General features: G+C 45.6%; 1 protein-coding gene across 1 annotated transcript; it reads left to right on the forward strand.

Annotated features, from left to right (window-relative positions):
• On the forward strand, positions 1-23747 carry LOC128847359 (butyrophilin subfamily 1 member A1-like). Its single transcript, XM_054046750.1, has 15 exons — positions 1-585; positions 1410-1526; positions 2533-2880; positions 6770-7051; positions 8216-8320; positions 9055-9075; positions 10733-10753; positions 13488-13508; positions 13948-13968; positions 16789-16809; positions 18797-18817; positions 19262-19282; positions 19563-19583; positions 20295-20327; positions 22013-23747. The coding sequence occupies exons 1-15, from the start codon at positions 510-512 to the stop codon at positions 22525-22527; spliced, it is 1644 nt and encodes a 547-aa protein (XP_053902725.1). The 5' UTR covers positions 1-509; the 3' UTR covers positions 22528-23747.
• The last annotated feature ends 630 nt before the right edge of the window (positions 23748-24377 follow it).

Here is a 24377-nt window from a genome sequence, read left to right on the forward strand (position 1 = left end):
TCCAGTGTAGCAGTACAAAGGTTGCTTGTTGCTTAAGTAATTAAAAGGCGAGTTTCCATTTGGAGCATGAGATGAAAAATATAATGGTTATTATGACAGTATTTATCAGTTCTCGAGGAGCAGGAAGCCGAGCCTCTTGAAAATTCTCATTGCCTTCAGCTAGATTGCAGCACTTGGATGTCTGACTCTACTGCCGCTAACACTGGCACACTAGGAGGGCTTCTTTGGGAGAGGATCCTTATCTCCAAACCATAATGAGGATATGATACGGACTGAAATCACCGTAGCTTTCCAGTTCCTTTTCTACTTTCTCTTTCTAGCTTGGTGAAAGCATCGAAAGAGACACTTCACTTCAGCTTCCAACAAAAAATAAATGCCATTTTGGCAGAAATACAGAAGGAAAGGCCAGGATTCAGCTCTTTGTTTCTGTAATTTCATACTAAGAATTAATTTTGCAGTCTCATCACTGAATGAGTCACTGACAATGTAAACTAACTAGAGGAGAATGGATGAGGATTTTAGAAAACGTGGGAACACCAGAGAGAGCTCAAAACTGTTCCAAAGCTTATTTCCTGGATGTGTCAGGTAAGTGAGCTTCTGTCACTTGAATACCATCTCCCTTGTTCTTTGATATCTCCTAGTAGACATTTATTCCCTGTGTGAATTATTAACTGCAAAATGATCTAATAATCCCAGGATAAATGTGCTTTACTCTGAACATAAAGTTTGATTTTGAACTATATATTCAAAATGATATATGAGCTATTTTTTCCTCTCCTTTCATTGTAATGTAACTCCAGATTATTTTAGTCATTTGACTTAAGAATTGATTTCTTTGCTCCTATATTTTATTCAAGAAAACTGGACCTGATCCTGCTCTCAGTGCATTCAAAGGGAGATTTGCTATGAATTAACTTACTGTATATTTCTGTTTTGTAAAGTAAGTTACAAACTCTTGCAAATCCAAATTTATGGGAAGCGTCTTTCTTTGTGGTCCCTGTTACTTAATAACTTTGTTTATGGGACTGATAATTTTGCCTCATATATTTTGAAAGAAAAGAAATGGGTAAAAAAATCCAAGAAACTTTCTCTCTCTCACACACACACTTTCTCATTTCTTAATTTTTTTTCTTCATTGATGGAATTACTACCAACTTTTACACTCATCTGACTTTTTTTTAGTGTGGATTTTGTAGGGATGGGACAAAATCAGAGTCGTAAAGGAAACACATTTTCAACTGTAATTGAATAGCTGTTCGAACTCCATAATATGAAAGAGTTCACTTAACAATGCATTTGTTCCTTTTTTATTTAATGTGTCCTCTTTAATTTTGATTTTAACGATTTAATGTTAGTCAGTGTTATGCTCACTATGATGAAGTTTTTTCCTCCTTCTTCCTGTTGTCTAGATCAAGTCACAATGAAGATGAAGATTCTCTCATTCTCCCACAGCTCCAGAGCCTGCTCCCCTCTCCTTGGTTTTATTGTTTTCTTCCTTATTTGTTATGTTCACAAGATGGAATCAGGTAGGAATCCGCCCTGTGTCTGCTGTTTCTGAGAGGATTTATCTAGGCCCCTGAAGTGTCTTAACAACATGCTCCACTCAAAGTCAATGTAACTACTCCCAGTGTGTAAACTTAACCACACAGAAAGATCAACACCTTCATTATTCATTTTTTGCTCTGATTGTGTTGCTGCTGGGTTATTTTATTTGCTTCTGGGATAGTGCCCAGGTATGTTTCTTCATACAAGTATTTTTAAAAGGTTGTCAAAGATGCCCAAAGCATTGGGTGGACACTTATTGAAGAGTTTAATCATAACAATACTAATGTTTGGTTATTTGGTCTCTTGAGCATGTGAAGTATTGAACTACAATAGTCTAAAAATTGGTTCTAGCAATATGGCTATGTCTCAGGAACACTTTGGTGAAAGAACACCAAATATGGCCCACCAATCCCATCCTTATTCCTGGTGAGGCCCAGCAAATTTCATGGCAATGTCGGCAAGCGTGTCAATTTGAGAGCACTTAGAAAAACAGGCTGTTGAATGGTAAGTTTATCTCAACTATACACTGAGCACGACCATTCCCAGCTCTCTGCCTCAGTTTCTCTGATGTGTGACGGTGACATGGACTGAACATACCCCTCTTCAGCTTCCCAACCCATGTCAGCAGTGTGTGCCTCTTCATGCACTGAACCTACCAATTCTCAGTTCCCCTCTCTGTCCAGTGCTCTGTGCCTGTGCCATGCACCAAACCTGTCTGTTATCAGCTCCACACCACATCTCAGTGCTGTGTGCATGTGCCATACACCGAGGCTGAGTGTTCTTATAACAGAGCCCCCATCCTGCTGCCCATGAGCGCTGCTCTCTCTCAAATATTCAGGCTGAAATGTTCCATGTTGAATGTCTGCCTTTGGCTGAACTTTTTGGAAAGTTTGTGTCAAATGGAACCTGTTGGATGTGTCCGTCCTATCAAATTCCCTCTTTCCTCTGAGCTGCTTTTTGTTGTTGTTTTCCTGCTGCATTTTCCAGCAAAGTTCACAGTGATTGGACCCCGTGACCCTGTCACTGCTGTCCTGGGTCAGGAAGCTGAGTTACCCTGTCACCTGTCCCCCCCGATGAACGCTACAAACATGGAGGTGAGATGGTTCCGATCTGAGTTTGCATCCTTTGTGCACCTGTACCGTGATGGGAAGGATCAGTATGCTGGGCAGATACCAGAGTATTGGAGAAGGACAGAGCTTTTGAAAGCCGGACTCACAGATGGAAATGTTCCCTTGAGGATTCTCAGTGTCAGACTCTCTGATGAAGGAATATACCTCTGTTTTGTTCAAGACAATACTTTTTATGAACAAGCAGTATTGGAACTGCGGGTAGCAGGTCAGTAGCTTGTGACAGTTTTAGCTTTGTGCTGTTTGCAGGCTTTGTTCTTTCCTATTACAACAACTGTGACTCCCTGCTTGTGAAATATTTTACAACAACACAGGTAGGGTGACCAGATGGCCCAATTTTATAGGGACAGTCCCGATTTTGGGGGCTTTTTTTTATATAGGCTCCCATTACTCCCCACTCCCTGTCCTGATTTTTCACACTTGCTGTCTGGTCACCCTAAACACAGTATACATAACTTTCAGCAAACAGCCACTTTCATACTAGGGGAAATATGCTGGAAACTTTCCCAACATGTTATTAAAAACATTTTCAGGATGGCCAAGGCACTTTCTTGCCTAATCTTAATTGACCCCAAAGCAGTCTTTGGTTAAGAGGGAAAGGACTTCTGGACACATATGGCCTTCCAGTTGCTCTGCAGTCATTTCTAGGATGTGTGTGGGAATGCCGGACGTTTATGGCCTTCTCATTGGTTCACTGTTGGTTGTTTATTTGGGGTGTAGTTAAAATCAAATGCAGTGTTTTTATTTGCTGAGACTGTATAATGGTGGTGGTGGGTGTGATGGGTTCCCCCCGGGGTGCCACCTGGAACTGGGGTACAGCTGAGCCCTCTGTCACACCAATCTGGGTTCCCTTTTGCACTGTAACGTTGTGACAAGCTGCAAAGCCCTCCACACTTGCACTCACTCCAACATCCACAGGCAGGGACCACACCTGTGTTCATGAATGCATCTGTCCAGGCACCCATGAACCAACATAGCTAGGTTTCAGCCGAAACATCCCCCATCTTCCCAACCTAGGACCCTGGAGCTGTACCATCCTGCCCTGGTCAAAAGCCTGACCAGTAAAGATCATTACAATTACCCAGCTCACCCCTCCCTTGATGTGGAGAGGAATATGCACAAAATGTTTGTTAAATGAGCTGAGATTTTTCCTAAACTCTTCACTCAAACCATACTGTTTTGATAAAAAAATAAAATAGATTTATTAACGACCGAAAGATAGATTTAAAGTGCTTATAAGTGATAGCAAACAGATCAAAGTAAATTACTTAGCAAATAAACACAAACACAACCTAAGCCTAATATTCTACACAGGATTTGAATCAAGCAGTGTCTCACACTGTTAGATAGTACAAACCGTTTGTAGATGTTTCATACACAGGCAGAGTTTTCTTCTTTCCCACCTGGGACAAGCAGTTCCCCAGTTCAATGTCTTTGTTCTTCCAGAGGTATATCCAGGTGTTGAGTCGTGGGAAAGTGAGGCCCGTTGGTGATGTCACTTCCTCCTTTATAGTTTCTTCCATATGGTGGGAACCCTTTTGTTCCAAGCCAGGTTCCCAGCCCAGTTTATGGAAAATACAGTTACCAAAATTAATTTCAGTGTCATGTGGTCTAGTCACATTCCCCTGCATGCTTGATGAGTCATGGCAGCCATTATCCATAGGCTGTCTAAAGTGTCCCCAGGTGAGGACATGCCTTTTCCATGGCCAATTGTTTTCGCTGATGGACCATTAGCACTTTCTAGCTTCTTAACTGTTGTACCAAAAATGCTAGTTGTATGTGTTACCCAGGACAAGCACATTTGAAATACAGATGCATATCAATATTCATAATTCCAGATACAAAAATGATACATGCATACAAATAGGATAATCATATTCAGCAAATCATAACTTTTCCATTGACACTTTACATGAAACTTCTTGTACAAGATGCAACATAATTATATCATAATCATACCATAATCATATTACCATGATGAATATGGAGTGCAGAGTGTCACAGTGGGGAGGGGAAATTATTTATTTACCACTCTTAGATGAGACTGAGCATTTCTCCCCTGCTGCTTTGACACTGTGACTGTCAGGGTTCCCTCCCCACTCTGAACTCTGGGGTACAGATGTGGGGACCCTCATGAAAGACGCCCTAAACTTAATTCTACCAGCTTAGGTTAAAAACTGCCCCAAGGCACAAATTATTCCTTGCCCTTGGATGGTATCGCTGCCACCACCAAGTGAGTTGGACAAAGATTCAGGAAAAGAACCACTTGGAGTTCCTGTTTCCCCAAAATATCCCTACAAGCCAGGGCCGGCTCTGGCTTTTTTGCCGCCTCAGGCAAAAAAGTTTTTCGCCGCCCCCCGGCAGGGAGCGCAGCGGGGGAGGGTGGCGAGCCCGGCAGCGGCACCGCTCTCCCCAACCGGCCGGAGCGCTGGGCAGGGGGGAGGGCAGCGAGCCCGCCGCGGCTCCACTCTCCCCAGCGGCAGGAGCACCGGGGAGGGTGGCGAGCCTGCCGCGGCTCCGCTCTCCCCGGCGGCAGGAGCGCCACAGGAAGGGCGGCGAGCCCAGCCGGGGCCCCGCTCTCCCTGACCGGCCAGATCACCAGGAGGAGGCCCGAGAGCCCGGCCGTGGGCCCGCTCTCCCTGACCGGCTGAAGCTCCGGGGGGAGGGCGGCGAGCCCGCCGCGGCTCCGCTCTCCCCAGCGGAAGGAGCGCCGGGGGGAGGGCGGTGAGCCCGCCGCAGGTCCCGCTCTCCCCGACTGGCTGGAGCGCTGGGAGGAGGGTGGAGAGCATGGCCGCGGCCCCGCTCTCCCTGGCGGCAGGAGCGCTGGGGAGGGGGGAGGGCGGCGAGCCCGCCGCGGGCCCTGCTCTCCCCAACCGGCCGGAGCGCCGGGAGGAGGGCGGAGAGCCCTGCTGCGGTCCTGCTCTCCCTGACTGGCTGGAGCGCCGGAGGAGGGCGGCCCTGCTCTCCCCAGCCGGCCGGAGCACCGCGGGGAGGGCGGCGAGCCCAGTCGTGGCCCCGCTCTCGGGCCTGAGTGCTGCCCCCCTCCAGGTGCCACCCCAAGCACATGCCTGGTAGACTGGTGCCTGGAGCCGGCCCTGCCCCAAGTCCCTTCACCCCCTTTCCTGGGGAGCCTTGAGAATAATATACCAACTAAATAGGTAAGCAAGGTGAGCACAGACCAGACCCTTGTGTTTTAGGACACTAAAAACCCAATCAGATTCTTAAAAACAGAACTTTATTATAAAGAGAAAAGTAAAAGAAGCACCTCTGTAAAATCAGGATGGAACGTGGGTAATAAGATTTAAAACACAGAGGATTCCCCTCTAGACAAAACTTCAAAGTTACAAAAAACAGGACTAAACCTCCCTCTTAGCATAGGGAAAATTCACAAGCTAAAACAAAAGATAATCTAACACATTTCCTTGGCATTGCTTATTATTTCTGTAATTTTAGATATATCATTTAGTAGGAGCTAGATTACTTGCTTGGTCTCTCTCTGTCTCGGAGAGAAAAACAAAGAGCACAAAACAAAACCTTCCCCACCCCTCAGATTTGAAAGTATCTTCTTTCCCCACTGGTCCTTCTGGTCAGGTGTCAACTAGGTTAATGGAACTGATTAACCCCATCCAGGTAAGTGATTCTGTATCTCTGGCCAGGAGGGATTTGATGTTACGGCATATATAAAGGTTGTTACCCTTCCCTTTATTTTTATGACAGTAACCATGAAGCTAATTAGATTTTTTTTAAATAAAAATATCTATCCAATGCACTAATGACCAGATTTTTAAAAGTTCACATTCTATTCCGGTATCTAAGTGCTCATATCGCCAAAGGTGCTCAGCACTCAGTTGCTCCTCTTTTGAGACAACAATATCTCCCACTGACTCAGTGAAATTATTTTAAATATTTGTTTATCTTTTTGTGTGTCCTTGTGTATTGGGATTTCAGACATTCCAGTATTAATTTATCCCTTCTATTGACTACCTGCTTGAATTAGTGCTTTCTCATGTGAGTAAGGGATCCACAAATTGTCCCTCATTCCTTTTGCTTTATAAATTAACTTATGGAATTAACAACTTTATGTCTTTTCCCCTTAGGTCTGGGCTCTGCTCCTCTCATCTCTGTTGAGGGTCACCAGGATGGAGGGATCCGGGTGGTTTGTCGATCGGCTGGTTGGTACCCAGAGCCTGAGGTGCTGTGGAAAGATCTCAGTGGACGACATTTACCATCACTCTCTGAAACAAAATCCCGAGGGAATAATGGCCTGTTTGGAACAGAAACTGCTCTCATTGTAACAGAACATTCAAACCAAAACTTGTCCTGTTGCATCAGGAACGCCGTTCTCAATCAAGAAAAGGAATCAGCAGTTTATATAGCAGGTCAGTTACCATCCAAATCCCACACTGAACTCACCACCACTAGAAACGAAACAAAACATAGGAAGAAAAGAACTGAAATATCTGTGTTGGATATTTCATAATCCACATACAAACACAGAAGATGGGAGGCTAGTGTCTCTAAGGGGTCACAGTTTAGGCAACTTGATTCCCTTAATTGTGAGTATTCAGACAACCAAAGTTTTCAATTTAGTGTAAATATAATGTTAACTCTTACTTTTCTGATATTCTAGCATGCAGCATGCGCGCGTGCACACACACACACACACATGCCACAAACTTCCAACATTTTTTAGAAGAAACTTTCACTCAATCCAATGACACTAAATTTTCCTGAAATCTTAACTTTACCTTAATGATGTTTTTGAATGTGGTAAATTATGTACTGTGGCTTCTTTTTGATCTTGTTGCTGCACCAACTCGTTAATTTTGTGAAATGTCACCTAAGTCATATGATGTTCTTTCTAATGACATTCCATGGGACTTGTGCTCCTTAAGTCACTTTGGTCCAGATCCATGAAGGGACTCATTTTACCCTTGTCCAAACACAAAAGGTGCACTGATTATTTAGTTAATCGATGACACTTGCTTGGGTGAACACTCTTATAAGTTTCAGAGGGCCCTATATATTCCATCTTGGTTGGATGTCTGAATCACTGTGAAGACAACAACAGTAAATGAAGATTAATTAGTTTGCTACAGAATTGGTTGGAGAAATTGTGATTATGATTCCTTCAAATATTTGGGGGGTAATAGTGGATTTTTCAACAATATTCTAATTAATCTGATAATTTCTGAATGTTGCTGAACACTAAGGATTAAATTCTTTGCTCATGTAACTCTATTGAAGTCAGTAGGGTTTTATGAGCAGAGAATTTGCCCCTGAATTCTATGGCTGTCTGAATAGCAATGGATCAAATCAGGTCTGTTTTTTCCAGGATAAATCAGTGTTAAATCTGTGTTGATTGGAGCCATATTTAAAATAAGTCTCTGGTATTTTGTGTAGTGTAGACATGGCCATTCTTTCACTCTTATCTCACAGAAATCCTGCTGAGTGCTATTTATCTATTTGTATGGAATAAAAACATCTGACTTTCATCACTGCTTCCAAACAAAGGCAATTTCTGGGTGTGTTTTTTTTTTCAGATCAATTTTTACCACGGGTGAATTCCTGGATGGTGGCTCTCAGTGTGATCCTGGTGGTTTTGTTTGGTTTCACTGCCCTCACTGTTTATCTCTTTAAAATGAAAGGTAAATATCAGAGGGAGAAATATACTGTACATAAAGGTTTTATTCTTATAAATAAATAAGAGGAATTTCGGAATTTAATATTAAAAGAACTTGGGACCTGCTGATCTTGTCTTAAATAAAGAAGAATTCATGTGAATTTATTAATAGAGGGTGGGGGCAGAGGTGTGTGTGTGGCAGGGGGTGGGGGTATTGATAGAGGGTGGTGGCAGAGTTTGGGGTGGGAAAATAGGAGGGAGGAGGTCTTAGGCTATAGAACTGAATGAAAGAATCAGATCATAGCAGATACTTCTGTGTTCTGCTCAGTCCTCCATCTCCCCCTCTTCCCAGTTCTCAGGGGGTTATCACTGTCTGTCTCTGTCCCGCTTGAGAGAGGTTCTGCAGAGCCTAGCCTGTCATATTTGTACTTCAAAGATCTTTTCTGCTAACAAAGTGCAGTGCACCTCGACATTACAGTGATAGGCTCAATAGAAATGCCCCTGTGGTAAATCAGTAAATAAACACATTTCTTCTTCAGTTAGGAAAAAAAATCATATCAACTGTCACATAACTCAGACACAGTTGTCCACGCTCTGGGTTCACTTTGTCCATAAAGAATGTCTGCCCAATTTCCAAATAAATTGGACTTGTCCCTCCATGCTCCTAATGAATTTTGTACCTATAGAACGTAGTCTTTTAACACTGTTTCATGAAGCAGGGAGAGGAAAATAATTTATATTTATTTCTGTATTTTTAAGGGAAACTTACTGAAGAAGTTGGTAAGTTTCAATTTCCCTTTTTCCACAAATACAAATTTTGACCACAGTCACACAATTGTATATAGACTTGTTGGTTTCTTTGATTTATTTTTATTTCTTTGTGTTTGTTGGGCTGGGGAGGGTTGATTTGTGTGTAATAGGCGGGACCATTTTAGGGCCTGATTGAATGTTTCCAGAGAACCCTATCCCTTTAAAAGTCCTTCCAATTAGGGGATGAGTTTGGCATAGCTACATGTCTGAGCGGTGCAAGTTTTCAGTGCAGACCAGCCCTCAGTCTCAGAGTCTTTCAGAAGAATCTACAAATGTCTGGCTTGTCAATGAACGTGTGATGAAGTGGGAATTTTCTTCAATATTTTTATGAATTCGATGTATACCTCAGTTTCCTCTATATGTGACATTGTTACCCAGTGGGTAGAAAAGGACTGTTTGCTCTCAGGCTAAGAGACATCAGTATTGGTGTTATGGGCCTTAGTCCCCATATCGATGGAGCATCTGAGAAGACAGTGGCAAATCCAGTCACCGGATATTGACCCCTAGCAACCAACATCCCAGAGGGAGATGGATTCCCCCACATCTAAGCAGGGAAGCTGAGCAACATTCCCCAGCTCAAGAACCAAGGACTGGTGATGTGTGAGGTGGGGAATAAGAGATGGCTGCTGGGAAGGAGTCGGGGCTCTGACCTGTAATCTGAACAAGGAGGTCTGATGGAGATACAGACAGAGCTTGAACACTGGGGTTCACTACAGAATCTGGGCTCTGGGCTGACCAGAATGGTCTATGCTTTAACCTTCAGTTCTCTGTGATAACCTAAGGCCTTCCTATGCTGTGTCCAGTTGACTAATACACGTGACTGTTTTGACAATGCTGTTTGAGTGCCACTGCAAACGCTTGGTGAGGTGTGTTTATCCCTGAAGAGAGTGTGAGTCTTTACCAGGAGTATCTCAGTTGGACTCACTGAACAGAGTTCAGAGTGCGAAGCAGGAGTCTGAAGGCCGAGAGATCCAGTCTAAGGAGGCAGTGAAGCTGTGTGGCTTACCCAGGAGGAGGAGAAATACTCCTAGGGAGTCTGGCAGACTGAAAAGTCCAGAAACTGTTGCAAAGCTGGGGGTGTAGCAGCGATCAAGTGAATTTGTGACAGAAGTTTCGGTACAGCTAGATCCCAGACAGGGTTTATCTTCAACCATTCCCTGCTGCAGTCAGCTTGTACCTGGTCTGAAGGGCCCTTGTGAGTGGCAGAGGTTCATAAGTTGTCTTCCAGTCGCTCTGTTGCAAGAATCAGCTACCTCTGAGTTCCAGCAGCCACCCTCTTCCTGCGACAAACTCTCTCTTTCAAGATCATTTGTTCCAAGGGGAGTAGGCCCTGCAGGATGCCTGTTTAATGCCAGTTGAGCCCAGAGGAGTTTTCGTCTTTTCCTGACTGGGATGGGGATGTGCCCCAGGACAGGGTGTGATAATCTAGTTTCATAACATTTAGGGTAAGTCTAGATTAGACAAAATTCACACCAAAATGTTATTTGGAGTGGTGGGGAAACAATAGAAAAGAGGAAATTGAATAGAAATAATCACCCGGCTTTAAGTTTGATGACAAAGAGAAACAACACATAAGGGAAGGAAAGCTCATAATGAACATTTATGTGTATTTCTGTTCATGTTTCAGGGAAACAAGATCTAGAAATTGGTAAGTGTCATTTTCCTTCCTCTGAGAAGAAAGTTTTTGTACAAAATTGGATCCTCATGTTGGAGTGTAATCGAGTCATCGGTCACAGGCTCTGACTTTCCTTTTTGCTGGTGGGTGCTCCATCCCCACTCTGCCCTCTCCCCCGAGGCCCTGCACCCACTCTGCCCATCCCCCAAGGTTCCCTCCCTTGAGCGCCTCCCGCCGATTCCTCTCTGCTACTCATGCGAGGGCCCCCTGCCCGCCACTTACTCCTCTCCATCCCCTCCCCCAAGTGCTTCTCACCAGCCGCTTGCTCCAGGGGGCAGAGAGGAGCGAGTGGCGGGGGCTTCGGGGGAAGAGGTGGAGCAGGAGAAGGAAGGGGTGAAGTACAGCTGGTGCCACAGTCCCTGGGTGCTGAGCCAGCCCTAGGGCCCACCCCCAAACAGCTAATTGGTGGCCAGCTGGTGGGTGCTGAGCACCCGCTATTGTTTTTTCATGGGTGCTTGAGCCCTGGAGCACCCACAGACTTGGCACCTATGCATTGGTGGGTTAGGTGGCCTAGTGGTTAGCACATTAGTGCTGCCTCCCAGTGGGCAGGTCTTGCAGTGCTGGCCCTCTATTAATTGGAGGTGCAGGGAGGTGGGCAGTGATAGGGAAGCCCAGGCCCACCCACGACACCGGGCTCTGACCCAGCACCCTAGGAGGGTCAACAGTATCTGGCTCCCAAAGATATCCTCCAAATAACCTTCCTTGGGTCACTTCCTACCAGATTCTGGTCTTCCCCAGCTTCAAGTCCGAGATAAGGTGAAAAGAAAGAGAAAAGGCACCAAACCATCAGCCCCAACCAGGCCTAAGCATGTAGTCAGTCCTTCAGGGAGGCTGCTCTGGTGCCCTTGTCAGTAACCTTCAGGGTAGGTCTGTCCTCCTCCCGTGCTTCTCCCTTCTGAGCTGGGTTGCTCCCTTTTCAGCCCTTTCTCCAGTTGGAGCATGATCTGCAGGGCTGGAAGGGTGGGATTACCTGGGCCCAATACTGTTTTTTCACCCTGTCATGCCCAGTGTGGTGTTTATATACCCCCTCACATACCCTCCCCTCAAACTCTGGGCTGTGATGTCCTGGGACTGGTTTGTGTCCCCACCATCCTGTGATAAGTCCACATATATATTTTCCGTGCCTGAACGATGTACCAGTTGAAAGCTCTATGGCTGCATTGAGAGATACCACTGCCTAAAGCTTTATGGCCTGTCATTGACTTCAGCCAGTGGAGTGGTGCATGGTCAGTTACTAGGTGGGAGGGTGTGTGCCCCCACAAGTAATAGCATAGGGCATCGATGGCTTGTTTCACCTCCAGAGCCTCCTTTCAATGACCTATTTGGATACCTCATGTGGGAACAACTTCCTGCTGAGATAGAGAACAGGGTGTTCTTCTCCTCCGACTTCCTGAGATAGCACTGCTCCGCGTCTGAATTGGACGCATCTGTTTGGAGAATAAAGGGCTTTGAGAAGGCTGAGTGGAATATTACTGGCTCCTGGGTCAACAGGCCTTGTAGTGCCCTAAAGGCCTTGTCACAGCTTTTGGTTCAGTGGATCCTTTTGGGTGCAGTGCCCTTAACCAGGTCTGTCAAAGCAGCAGCCATGGTAATGGAGTTTGGGATGAAATGTCAATAGTATCCCGCGCTAGGGCTTGGATTTTCCACCAAATGTCAAAGCTCCCACAGACCCCCGCCACAACATACCCTAGGTAAGTGACTTCTTGGGTGGCAAGCTGACACTTAGTTGGGTTGGCCGTCAAACCTGCCTCTTTGAGAGCCCCAAATGCCACAGTAACGTGCTTCATATATTCGGCCCAGCTCTCACTGTAGATGATGATATTGTCAATGTAGGTGGCCACGTAAGACCCATGTGACCATAGCACTCTGTCCATCAGCCACTGGAAAGTGGCTGTGTCCCCATGAAGTCGAAAGGGCATGGTTTTAAACTGACGTATTCCATCACTGACAGAATGTTTAATTGTTGTGGAGATGTTTGCTTTTAAATTTACCCTTTTTATTTATTTATTGTTACATTATTAAACCTTTTTTTGTTTGTTTGTTTGTTTACTTGCTTGTTTTTTATGATTATTCTCATTGGCGGGGATATAACTTTATAAAATGTGGGGAAAAATTAACCTGGATAAATTTCACACAAAAAGCTAATTTGATTAATTTGTAAGAAATACAGTAATTGGGTTTGTTTAAAGTGGAGAAGAGATGGCTGAGGGGGGACATGATAACAGTTTTCAAGTATATGAAAGGATGTTACAAGGAGGAGAGAGAAAAATTGTTCTCATTAACCTCTGAGGGTAGGACAAGAAGCAATGGGCTTAAATTGCAACAAGGGAGGCTTAGGTTGGCCATTAGGAAAAACTTCCTAAGAGGCAGGGTAGTTAAGCAATGGAATAAATTGCCTAGGGAGGATGTAGAATCTCCATCGTTGGGGATTTTTAAGAACAGGTTAGACAAACACCTGTCAAGGTGGTCTAGATAATACTTAGTCCTACCACGAATGTAGGGGATTAGACTTTCAATTCTATGATTCTAATTGAATCACAGAGTTTACAACCAGAAGGGATGACCAGATCATCTAGTCTGCCCTACTTAAGAGGAAACTGAATAGAAATATTTTCTAAGCCTTAATTATCATATTGATGATAAAGAGAAATAAAATATAAGAAAAGGGAAACAACAAACAATATGTGTATTTCTGTTTAATTTTTAGGAAAACGAGATATAGAAATTGGTAAGTGTCATTATCCTTCCTCACACAAAATTTCTTTTTTGTATGAAATTGGATCCTGATGTGGGAGTTTGTTTAATTCTTGTGGAGTTGTTTGCTTTTCAATTTAACTTTTACAATTCTGGTGTAATATTTAACCTGTTTTTGTTTGTTTGTGTGTTTGCTTTTTTCGTTATTAGTTTTTGGTTGGGGGATTACAGTAACTTGATAAAATGTGGGGAATCACTAAATTGCATAGATTTCACACCAAAATTTAATTTGAAAAACTGATAAGCAATAGAGTCACAGAGTTTAAGACCAGAAGGGAACACTGGTTCCTCTGTCATCTGACATCCTGAAGAGGAGGTTGATTTCTCTTAGCCTTGATGAAAAATAGAAATAAAACATAACAAAATGAAAATGCCTAACAAAAATATATGTTTATTTCTCTTTTATTCTTTAGAGAAACGAGATAAAGAAATAAGTAAGTGTCATTACCTTCCTCTGACAAGAAACTTTTGTATCAATTTGGATCCTCATGTGGGAGTTTGTTTAATTGTGGTGGGGGTGTTTTGTTTTCAAATGTATCTTTTTAAAATTGTTGCAATATGAAATCTTTTGTTTACTTGCTTTTTTATTATTGCTACCATTCTTTTTGGTGTGTATAGGAGTTTCTGTTGTAATGTAACTTTCATAAATGTGGGGAAAGACTAAACTGGATGAATTTCACAGCAGAAGCTAGTATGAGAAATTTATAAGTAATAGAGTCATAGAGTCTAAGGCCAGATGTCCTTAAAAGGAGATTGAATAGAAATAATAATCTCTCAACCTTAATTTTCGTATTCGTAAGAACATAATAATGGCCATACTGGGGCAGACCAAAGGTCCATCTAGCCCAGTATCCTGTCTTCCAACAGTGGCCAATGCCAAATGCCCCAGAGGGAATGAACAGAACAGGCAATCATCAAGTGATCCATCCCCTGTCACCCATTCCCAGTTTCTGGCAAACACAGGCTAGAGATACCATCTCTTTCCAGCTTGGCTAATAGCCATTGACCGACCTATCCTCAATGAATTTATCTAGTTCTTTTTGAACCCTGTTATAGTTTTGGCCTTCACAACATCCTCTGGCAAAGAGTTCCACAGGTTGACTATGCGTTGTGTGAAAAAATAGTTCCTTTTGTTCGTTTTAAACCTGCTGCCTACTAATTTCATTTGTCAACCCCTAGTTCTTGTGCTATGAGAAGGGATAAATAACACTTCCTTATTTACTTTCTCCACACTAGTCATGATTTTATAGACCTCTGTCATATCCCCCCTTAGTCATCTCTTTTCTACGCTGAAAAGTCCCAGTCTTATTAATCTCTCCTCATATGGCAGAAACCAAATCAAAAGTTCGCATCTTCCAACCTTCTGCTGCTTGGGCGATCCTCTGGTGTTGAGTGTGTGGGTCCCTGTAGCCTCCCCCTCATGTTCTTGGGTGTCTGGGTGAGGAGGCTATGGAACTTGGGAAGGAGGGAGGGCAGTTATACAGGGGTTGCAGTGGCAGTCTGTGGTCTTCCTGCCTTTCCAACATTAGATCCACCATACAGCGGAGCATGTCAGTTTGCTCCCCCATGAGCTTGATCATAGCGTCCTGCCTGCTCTCATCGCACGTGTCCCTCCTCTCTTCGTGTTCCTGTAATGCTTTACGGGACGCCGTAATTGTTTACCTCCACGCATTCATCTGGGCCCTATCAGTGCAGGAGGACTGCATGAGCTCGGCGAACATGTCGTCCCGAGTTCGTTTTTACCGCCTTCTAATCTGGACCAGCCTCTGGGACGGAGTAGATAGGGGCTGCGTTGAAACATTTGCACCTGCAGGAGGAGAAAAAGGGATTGTGTAGTATTTTAAAAGATACATTTCAGAGAGCAAAGGGGACACTCTTCCTCAGTGAAACAGGCAATTCATAGTACACAACACATGTTCTTTCTGTACAAGTTAGCATTTTGCCTCTAATACTGAAGTGCCTGCCACTTTGGTGTGAGTAAGCCATCACACACGGGCAACAGAATTCAGCTTGCAGGCAGCTTAGGGGCACGCGGGGTTCTGCTTCTTCCACATTTATTTTAATGTTTTCAAACTGCTGGGCCCCCTTTCCCATAGCAAGCAATGCCTGGTGGGTTTGCCATATAAAAGGAGGGCCTGTGGGCTCTTTGTGATGATCGTTTCACACAACACCCCCCACCCCCACCCCATGGCTCTGATGAGGCTCTGAGCAGGGATGAGCCCTCTAAACTAAACGGGAACAGCCCAGCGCAGCTGGGTTTCCCCCCCTACCCCCCACCGCGTGGCTCTGATCAGGCTCTCACTCACCAGAAGTGCCTTCTCCAGGGTCATGGTCCGGGAGCCCACCTTGGGAGTGGGGGGAGGCTATTGGCTCCAGTGTTAAGAATAGTTCCTGCCTAGGAGGGAAAAGGGATTCCCCAATTGCCGCCTGTGCACTGTCCTCCTCCTCGTCCTCCAATAACTCATCCTCCTCACTCCGTGCAACTCCCCCCTTGCAGGTGTCCACGGACAGTGGTGAGGTAGTGGTGGCATCGCCCCCCATAATTGCATGCAGCTCATTGTAGAAGCAGAATGTATGGGGCTGTGACCCAGAGCACCCATTTGCCTCCTTGGCTTTTTGGTACACTTGCCTGAGCTCCTTGATTTTTGTACGACACTGCTCTGTGTCCCTGGAGTAGCCTCTTTCCGTCATGGCCCTGGAGACTTTAGCGTAGGTATTTGCGTTCCTTTTTTTGGAACGTAGTTCTGCCATAACAGATTAGTCTCCCCAACATGCGATGAGATCCAGTACCTCCCACTAGGACCATGCTGGAGCTCGTCTACGAATCCAGGACTGCGTGATCTCTTGTGATGGTGGACTCTGCATGGTCGCCTGCGATGGTGGACTGTGCTGATGGTCACCTGTGCTGATGGTGACCAAACAGGAAATGAAATTCAAAAGTTATTATTATTATTCTCTTTTGGGAGGGTGGGGGGTTGTTTTCTAATGTAACTTTATAATATGTGGGGGAAGACCAAAGTGGATAAATTTTACACCTAAAGCTCATTTGAAAAACTGAGAAGCAATTGAGTCATAGAATCACAGAGTTGAAGACCAGACAGGACCAGTGGATGCTCTTAACTGACTGTCCTGAACAGGAGGTTAAATAGAAATAATCTCTCAGCCTTAAAATTAGTATTGATGTTAAAGAGAAATAAAATATAAGAAAAGGGAAACTCCGAACAAACAATATATGTATTTTGTTTAACTTTTAGACAAACAAGATATAGAAATTGGTAAGTGTCATTATCCTTCTTCTGACAAGAATTTTTTTTGTACCAAATTGGATCCTCATGTGGGAGCTTGTTTAATTGTTTAGAGTTATTTGCTTTTAAATTTAACTTTTAGAATTCTGTTGCAATATTTAACCTGTTTTTGTTTGTGTGCGTGCTTTTTAATATTATTGTTTTTTTAGTTTGGGGTTTAGTGTATCTTCATAAAATGAGGGGAAACACTAAATTGGACAGATTTCACACTAAAATTTAATTTGAAAAACAGATAAGCAATAGAATTACAGACTAAAAAACCAAAGGGACTCCTGGATCCTCTTGTCTGACGTCCTAAGAGAAGGTTGATTTCTCTCAGCTTTTGCTGTTGTATGCATGAAAAACGAGAAATAAAGCGTAAGAAAATGGAAACCGCTAAAAAAAATATATCTTTATTTCTCTTTAATTTTTAGACAAACGAGATAAAGAAATAAGTAAGTGTCATTATTCTTCCTCTGACAAGAAACATTTAGTAGCAATTTGGGTCCTAATGTGGGAGTTTGTTTAATTGTGGCACAGTTGTTTTCTTTGTAATTTAACTTTTAAAATTGTTGCAATAGGAAATCTTTTTTCATTTGTTTGCTAGCACGCTTTTCTCTTATTTTTATTATCAACTTTTCGGAGAGTGTGTAGGGGTTTGTTTTGTAATGTAACTTTATAAAATGTGGGGAAAGACTAAATTGGATGAATTTCCCACCAAAAGCTAATTTGAAAAACTGATAAGTAATAGAGTCATAGAGTAACAGAGTTTAAGATCAGAGGGGACCACAGGATCCTCTAATCCAGTGGTTTTCAAACTGCAGGCTGTTAGAAGTCCAGTTGCCAGTGCCGCGCGGTTAAGGCTGGCTACTTCCTACCTGTTCCAACATCGTGCTGCGAACTGGAAGCAGCCAGTAGCAGGTCCAGCTCCTAGGCGGGGGTGGGGATTGCACCGGGCTCCGCACGCTGCCCCCACCCCAAGCACCCGCTCCATATGGGGTGGGGGAGAGGGGAGCATTGCCTTTGGGCGAGAGCTGCGCAAAACCGCTTGCACACCTCTGCCTTGGAGCCAGACTTGCTGCTGGCTGCATCTAGCACGCAGCATGATCCGCCATGCCAGGACAGGCAGGAAACCTGCTTTAGCACCCTCGCTGCACCACTGACCAGGGGCCGCCAAAGGTCAGCCCACGCCCCAATCCTCTACCCCAGCTCTGAGCCCTCCCCCAAACCCAGAGCCCCTTCCTGCACCCCAAACCTCTCATCCCCAGCCCCACCCCAGAGCCTGCACCCCCAGTCCAGAACACTGACCCCCTGCCACACCCCAATCTCCTGCCCCAGTCCAGAGACTGCTCTCACAGCCCAAACCCATCATCCCAAGCTCCGTTGGGTCATGGGCATCAACAATTTTCTTCAACTGGGTCACCAGAAAGAAAGTTTGAAAATCACTGCTCTAGTCCAGTGGTCCCCAAACAATGGGGCGGGCCTCGTAGCGGTATGTGGAGGAATGTTTGGTTGGGTGCACAGCATGGCCCTGGCCACCCCTTTGAGGGGAAGGGACCGAGTGTCACCCAGCCCCACTCTGCTCCTATCCACGCTCCGGCACCAGCAGCAGCTCCACTCCACCCCCTGCTCTGCCCCAAGCCCAGCTCTGCCCTCATTCCCTCTCTGCCCCCAGGCCAGCTCCGCCTCTATTCCCAGTTCTTCGCCCAGCTCAGCTTTCAGCCCAAGCTCCTCTGCTGAGACAACTGTGCAGTAATGAGGGTGGGAGGGGTTGCACACGGATTTCATTACTGGTAAAGGGGAGGAGGGGGCAACAGGAAAACTTTTGGCACCACTGGTCTAGTCTGACCTCCTTAATAGGCAATTGATTAAAAATAATCTCTCCGTCTTAACTGTTGTAGTGATGATAACGAGAAATAAAATATAAGAAAAGGGAAACTCCAAACAAACAATATGTGTATTTCTGTTTAATTTTTAGGCAAACTACATACAGAAATTGGTAAGTGTCATTATCCTTCCTCTGACAGGAAATATTTTGTACCTAATGGGATCCTCGTGTGGGAGCTGGTTTAAATTGTTGTGGAGTTGTTTGCTTTCAAATTTAACTTTTACAATTTTGTTGCAATATGAAACCTCTTTTTGTTTGTTTTCTTGCTTTTTATTACTATTGATTTTTGGAACGGTTAGTGTAATTCTGTAAAAGGTGGGGAAGTGCTAAACTGGATTTCTCACCAAAAGCTAATTTGAAAAACTGATAAGCAATAGAGTCATGGAGTCACAGAGTTTAAGATCAGAAGGTACCACTTGGTCCTCTCATCTGACGTCCTGAAGAGGAGGTTTATTTCTCTCAGCCTTCACTGTCATATAGGTGATAAAGAGAAATAAAACATTAAAAAAGGGAAACACCTAACAAACTATATATTTATTTCTCTTTAATTTTTAGACAAACGAGATGAAGAAATAAGTAAGTGTCATTATTCTTCCTCTGACAAGAAACATTTAGTAGCAATTTGGAACCTAATGTGGGAGTTTGTTTAATTGTGGTAGAGTTGTTTTCTTTGTAATTTAACTTTTAAAATTGTTGCAATGGGAAATCTTTTTTCATTTGTTTGCTAACATGCTTTTTTAAAATTTTTATTATCTTTTGGGAGAGTGTGTAGGGATGTGTTTTGTAATGTAACTTTATAAAATGTAGGGAAAGACTAAACTGGATGAATTTCCCTCTATTTCTCTTTAATTTTTAGACAAACGAGATAACGAAATAAGTAAGTGTCATTATCCTTCTTCTGAAAAGAAATTTTTTGTACCAATTTGGAGTATCATGTGGCCATTTGTTTAATTGTGATGGAGTGTGCTTTTAAATTTAATTTTTAAAATTGTTGCACTAGGAAACCTTTTTTTGTTTGTTTGCTTTTTATTGTCATTCTTTTGGGGGGGTGGAGGTTGTTTTTTAATGTAACTTTATAAAATGTGGGGAAAGGCTAAGCTGGATGAATTTCACACCAAAAGCTAATTTGAAAAATTGATAAGCAATACAGTAGTAAAGTAGGTAGTGGCCAAGAAAACATGGCCCAGGAGAAATTGTGGGAAGGCACAGGAGGACTATCAGCTCCGGAGATGGTTAATTTCCATCCACATTGCAAAGTGGGCAGGTAACCAACCTGAATTAAAGTGGTACCTGGGCTACAGCCAATACTCAAAGTCTTGCCAGCCAGCCTGGGCGTAAAGCACCACCAAACTTGAGTCAGAGTTTTTGTGATTGCACAATAAACAGATTGGGGCAACAGCCAAGTAAGATACTGAGCTAACTCTGCAGTGAAGATCCATCCTGGGAGAGACACACACATGCAACCCAGTGGCGGTTCTGATGAACTTAGAACTTTCTTTTTCCCTCTGTGGATTAGTTTATACAATATTGAATCATGCAATACTTGTTCCTGATCCCATCTCATCTCTAATCATGTGGTTGTTTTTAGGGTGGAGAAGATCTGTGGCACCTGTAGAAGCAGGTAATTAAAGATAATATTTTATCAATGTCCAGACATCAGTCCCTCTGAGGCAATGTGCCTCTTTTTCCTTGAATGTGGGAGTGGATGTGATAGTTCAGGGTAGACCTCCCCGGCACCCTGAATTTCACAGCGCATCACAAGGTGAGGCAGGGTTTGTACCTATGTGCTATTGTACCATAATGAATCTACATCATATTGCATCTACTCTTCGTGCCTCTCCACCGCCCGCGTGTGCACTGCACCCTGCAGAGATCTGTGAGAGTAGTTCCCACTAATTGTACATATCCAGTGGGACATGCACCTCCACAGCCACTTCTCCAGGGGGAGATTTTTTACCTCCCTGCGCTGACGGCTGATCTCCAATTTCTCTCTGTTTCTTCCTTCATCTTTTCCCCCAGGAGCTCTGCAATGACCCCACGCTGATGGGGTGGGCAGGGACTGTGTCTGTGTGTGACCCTTGCTCCAGTCTCCAGCAGAGGAACAGAGCCTTGGTCACAGACGGGGGCTCTTCTGGCTCCATTATACACATCTGGGGAGCTCCTGTGATCAGAGCTGTGAGCTTGTCTATTTTCTCCTGTCTCCATCCACCATGATCTCAGCATTCTCCCATCTCTGGTAAACAGGATGTCACTTTAGCCTCCCCATCACTAGCATGACCCTCTCTCTCTTTCCACCAGCCACCTATTCTACACCTTCCCTGCCTCAGTGGCGGATTTGCCACTGGGCCAACGGGGCGTGTGCCCAGGGGCCCTGGCCAATTGGGGGGCCTGTGAAAAATGGGTGCCTCCATGCCCCGACTCTCTCTGCCTGCCCGGTGCTCCTGCTAGAGAGTGGGGTCAGGACTTGGGGGCTTGCCGGGTTTGCCCCACTCCACCCGCCTGGCACTCTAGCCAGGGAACGGGATTGGGATGTAAGGGCTTGCCCCCACTCTCTGGCTGGAGCGCCAGGTGGGTGGTGCGGGGCAAGCCCACATGCCCTTTCCCCAGCAGAAGAGCAAGGGGGTGGAGGGACTGCAGAAGGGGTGAGGAGGGGTCCCCACTTGCTCTGGCCCAGGGCCGCACAAAACCCTAATCCATCCCTGCTCCCCCCCACACTTGTAGCTTCTGCCTCATTCCACCATGAACCCCCTTCCCTTGTGCTAACCCCTCACTCCCTGCCTCATGCTAATATACTTTTATTCTGTGACTGCTGCTGAGCAGTGAAATTCTGGGCATGTCCAATCCTGGTACCGTGTGGCCTGTTCCTGTCCGAGCTGTGACATTTCAGAGCAGGCCGGGTGCAGTGGAGAGGCCCCATTGCAAAGTCCAGCACAGGGGCAGCTGGGAAACAGTGAGATTTAAGGTGGGAAGCGGAGGGAGCTCTGTCAATATTCACTGAGTTGTACCATCTGCTGGGGCTCCCAGAGTCTCTAGTCCCCTCCCTGGGGAGAGGTGGGGGCAGGAGGGGAAAGAGTCAGAGTTTCAGGCCTGGCACAGCCGATACTTTCACCCTGTCACTGACCCGTCTCTGCCAGGGGAGTGACTCCCCCCAGCCCTGTGCTGAGATCTCTGATCTGACGGGTAAATCCTGGAGGAAGGAGATTCCCTGAGTCACTCTCCAGCTGGGGCAAATTCTGTCACTGATGCCATCAAACCCTCCCCCAGGGCTGAGCTCTGCCCCAACGCTCTGATTTTCTCTCTCCCCAGCGAATGTGACTCTGGATCCAGACACGGTGAATCCCGAGCTTGTCCTGTCTGCGGATCAGAAAAGTGTGAGATGGGGACACACACGGCAGGATCTGCCCGACAACCCTGAGAGATTTGACACTGAGCCCTGTGTGCTGGGCTGTGAGGGATTCACCTCGGGGAGACATTGCTGGGAGGTGGAGGTGGGGGTGGGGCAATGCTGGGGTGTGGGGGTGGCCAGAGAGTCTGTGGGGAGGAAGGGAGAGATCAGCTGTAGCCCTGAGGGGGGGATCTGGGCTGTGGAGCGGTTCGGGGATGAGTTCTGGGCTCTCACCTCCCCTGTGACCCCCCTGCCCCTGAGCCGGGCCCCCAGCAGGATCCGGGTTTGTCTGGACTGTGACCGGGGGCAGGTGACATTTATCGATGCTGGTGACGAGACCCCGATCTTCACTTTCCCGCCGGGCTCCGTCCCTGGGGAGAGAATTCGACCCTGGCTCCGGGTGTTGCCGGGATCCCGGCTCAGACTGTGTCCCTGAGACTGGGGACCCTGAAATTAGCATCTCGAGCCTCACACCTCCCAGTCTCTCTGACTCTGGAGAACTCCCATCTACCCAGCCCCTTGCTCCTCATCTCTATGACCCCTGGAAGCTCCTCCCCCTCCCTGCATCCCCAGGGATGGGAGGGGGTGGGGGGGTGAAGATCCTTGGGGCTGCAGGAGGGGCAGAGGGGCCCAGAGGGGCAGACCTGGGGCTGGTCAGGGGGCAGAACTAACAGCCGGGCTGGAGACAGGCAGATGTGGAGCTGGGCAGGGGGCAGAACTAACAGCCGGGCTGGAGACAGGCAGATGTGGAGCTGGGCAGGGGGCAGAACTAACAGCTGGGCTGGGCACAGGCAGATGTGGGGGTGGCAGGGACACAGAATGAATCAATCAGGGTTTGGGGGGTTGGGGAGAAGCTGAAAGTGCCACAGCAGCAGGGAGCAATTTGTACAGATCAGTGGGATTAGATCTCACGGGGGTCTCCCAGCCAGAGCTCCTGCCACAGGAGTCCAAGTCACCTTCCCCTGTAACTACGGGAGAGCTGGTAACACTGTAATTGTCACACACACGGGGGATGGGCAGGGAGAGTTCAAAAATCAGAAGATAAAGCAGGATGCGTTATATATTATTTTGAGCCCTCATGTTTTGGGGAGTCAATTTCATGATTTTTGGTTCTGACTCATGATTTTTAAGTTCTGGGATTGGCAACACTGTGAGAGTCACAGGTTGCGGGAGGGCAGGCTGGGCTGAACCAGAGGGAACCGAGAAAACACAAGGAAAAGATAAAGTAAAACAAAACAAACAGAGTCCCGGAAAAAGGGTGAAAATGAAATATAAAAACAATGACAGGAAAGCACTCTGAAGAGGGGAAAGAGCCAGAGGCAGTGAGAGGGGAAGGGATAAATTCAGGGGAAAGAATGGAGAACATGAGAGGAATGATCTGTGACAGGGATCAGAGGAGAGTGGAAGACACAGAGAAATAAACAGGAATGGAAATGAGTGCTAGAAAAATGGTGAGTAAAAATGAACTGTATGACAGAGAAGGGGGAAGAAAAGGGACAGAGATTTATAAAACGTCACTGAAGGTGCAACTGTCACTCATTTATTTCATTTGTTACTTCCTTGACTTTGTTGCCATTTTAGTGTCATTAAAAATAACTGTTCCCAAAACCTGTGGGTCTGTTTTCCATTGTTGTTGGTATTAAAGCTGCTTCTCAACTCCTTTGCACTCTGACGGGTATCTACAGTAAATAAAGCATGAAAGACAATTCTGATTTGTTCCTTTTGAATTTTCCAGCTGCGGTTGTTAAGGGCGGAGTTGTGGGATTTGCTTCCCTAGTTGGTTGTGTCCCCCCAGCACCAACAGGGAATACACCAGCATATCCCTCTGATGAGAGCTGGGGTTTTACTGTGACATCTTGCTATCCAACGTGCGCTCTGTCCCTTGTGCTGGCTATAACCATGTCAATCAGGAATTCCTCAGCTGGGCTCTGTGGAGAGGGGGCTGAACACATGGTGCTGACTCTCTTCTTTGTTTCCAGAGGTGCTGAATTTGTTCAGAGGTGGCTAAAGAGATATGAACTATCCAGTTCATATTTTTTCTGCCCATCAGCAATTGCTGTGGTGTCCACAGGGGGTTTCATGGGATGGGACCTACTCCGAGAAACAGTCTCTGGGGGTTTTTCTACACTAGGGTGCAGGTTTCTCTCTCTCATTGTACATCTGGGTGTAGACAAGGCAAGTGGTGGTTTCACCTCAGTGAATTCTGTGGGTTGGGGGCTGTTTGGGAGGGTTATTGGTCACCTTGAGTAGCTACACAGAGGTGAAAGCATCACTTTCCTCATCTCC

The sequence above is a fragment of the Malaclemys terrapin genome, chromosome 13, assembly GCF_027887155.1.
Source record: "Malaclemys terrapin pileata isolate rMalTer1 chromosome 13, rMalTer1.hap1, whole genome shotgun sequence".
Lineage (NCBI taxonomy): Eukaryota > Metazoa > Chordata > Testudines > Emydidae > Malaclemys > Malaclemys terrapin.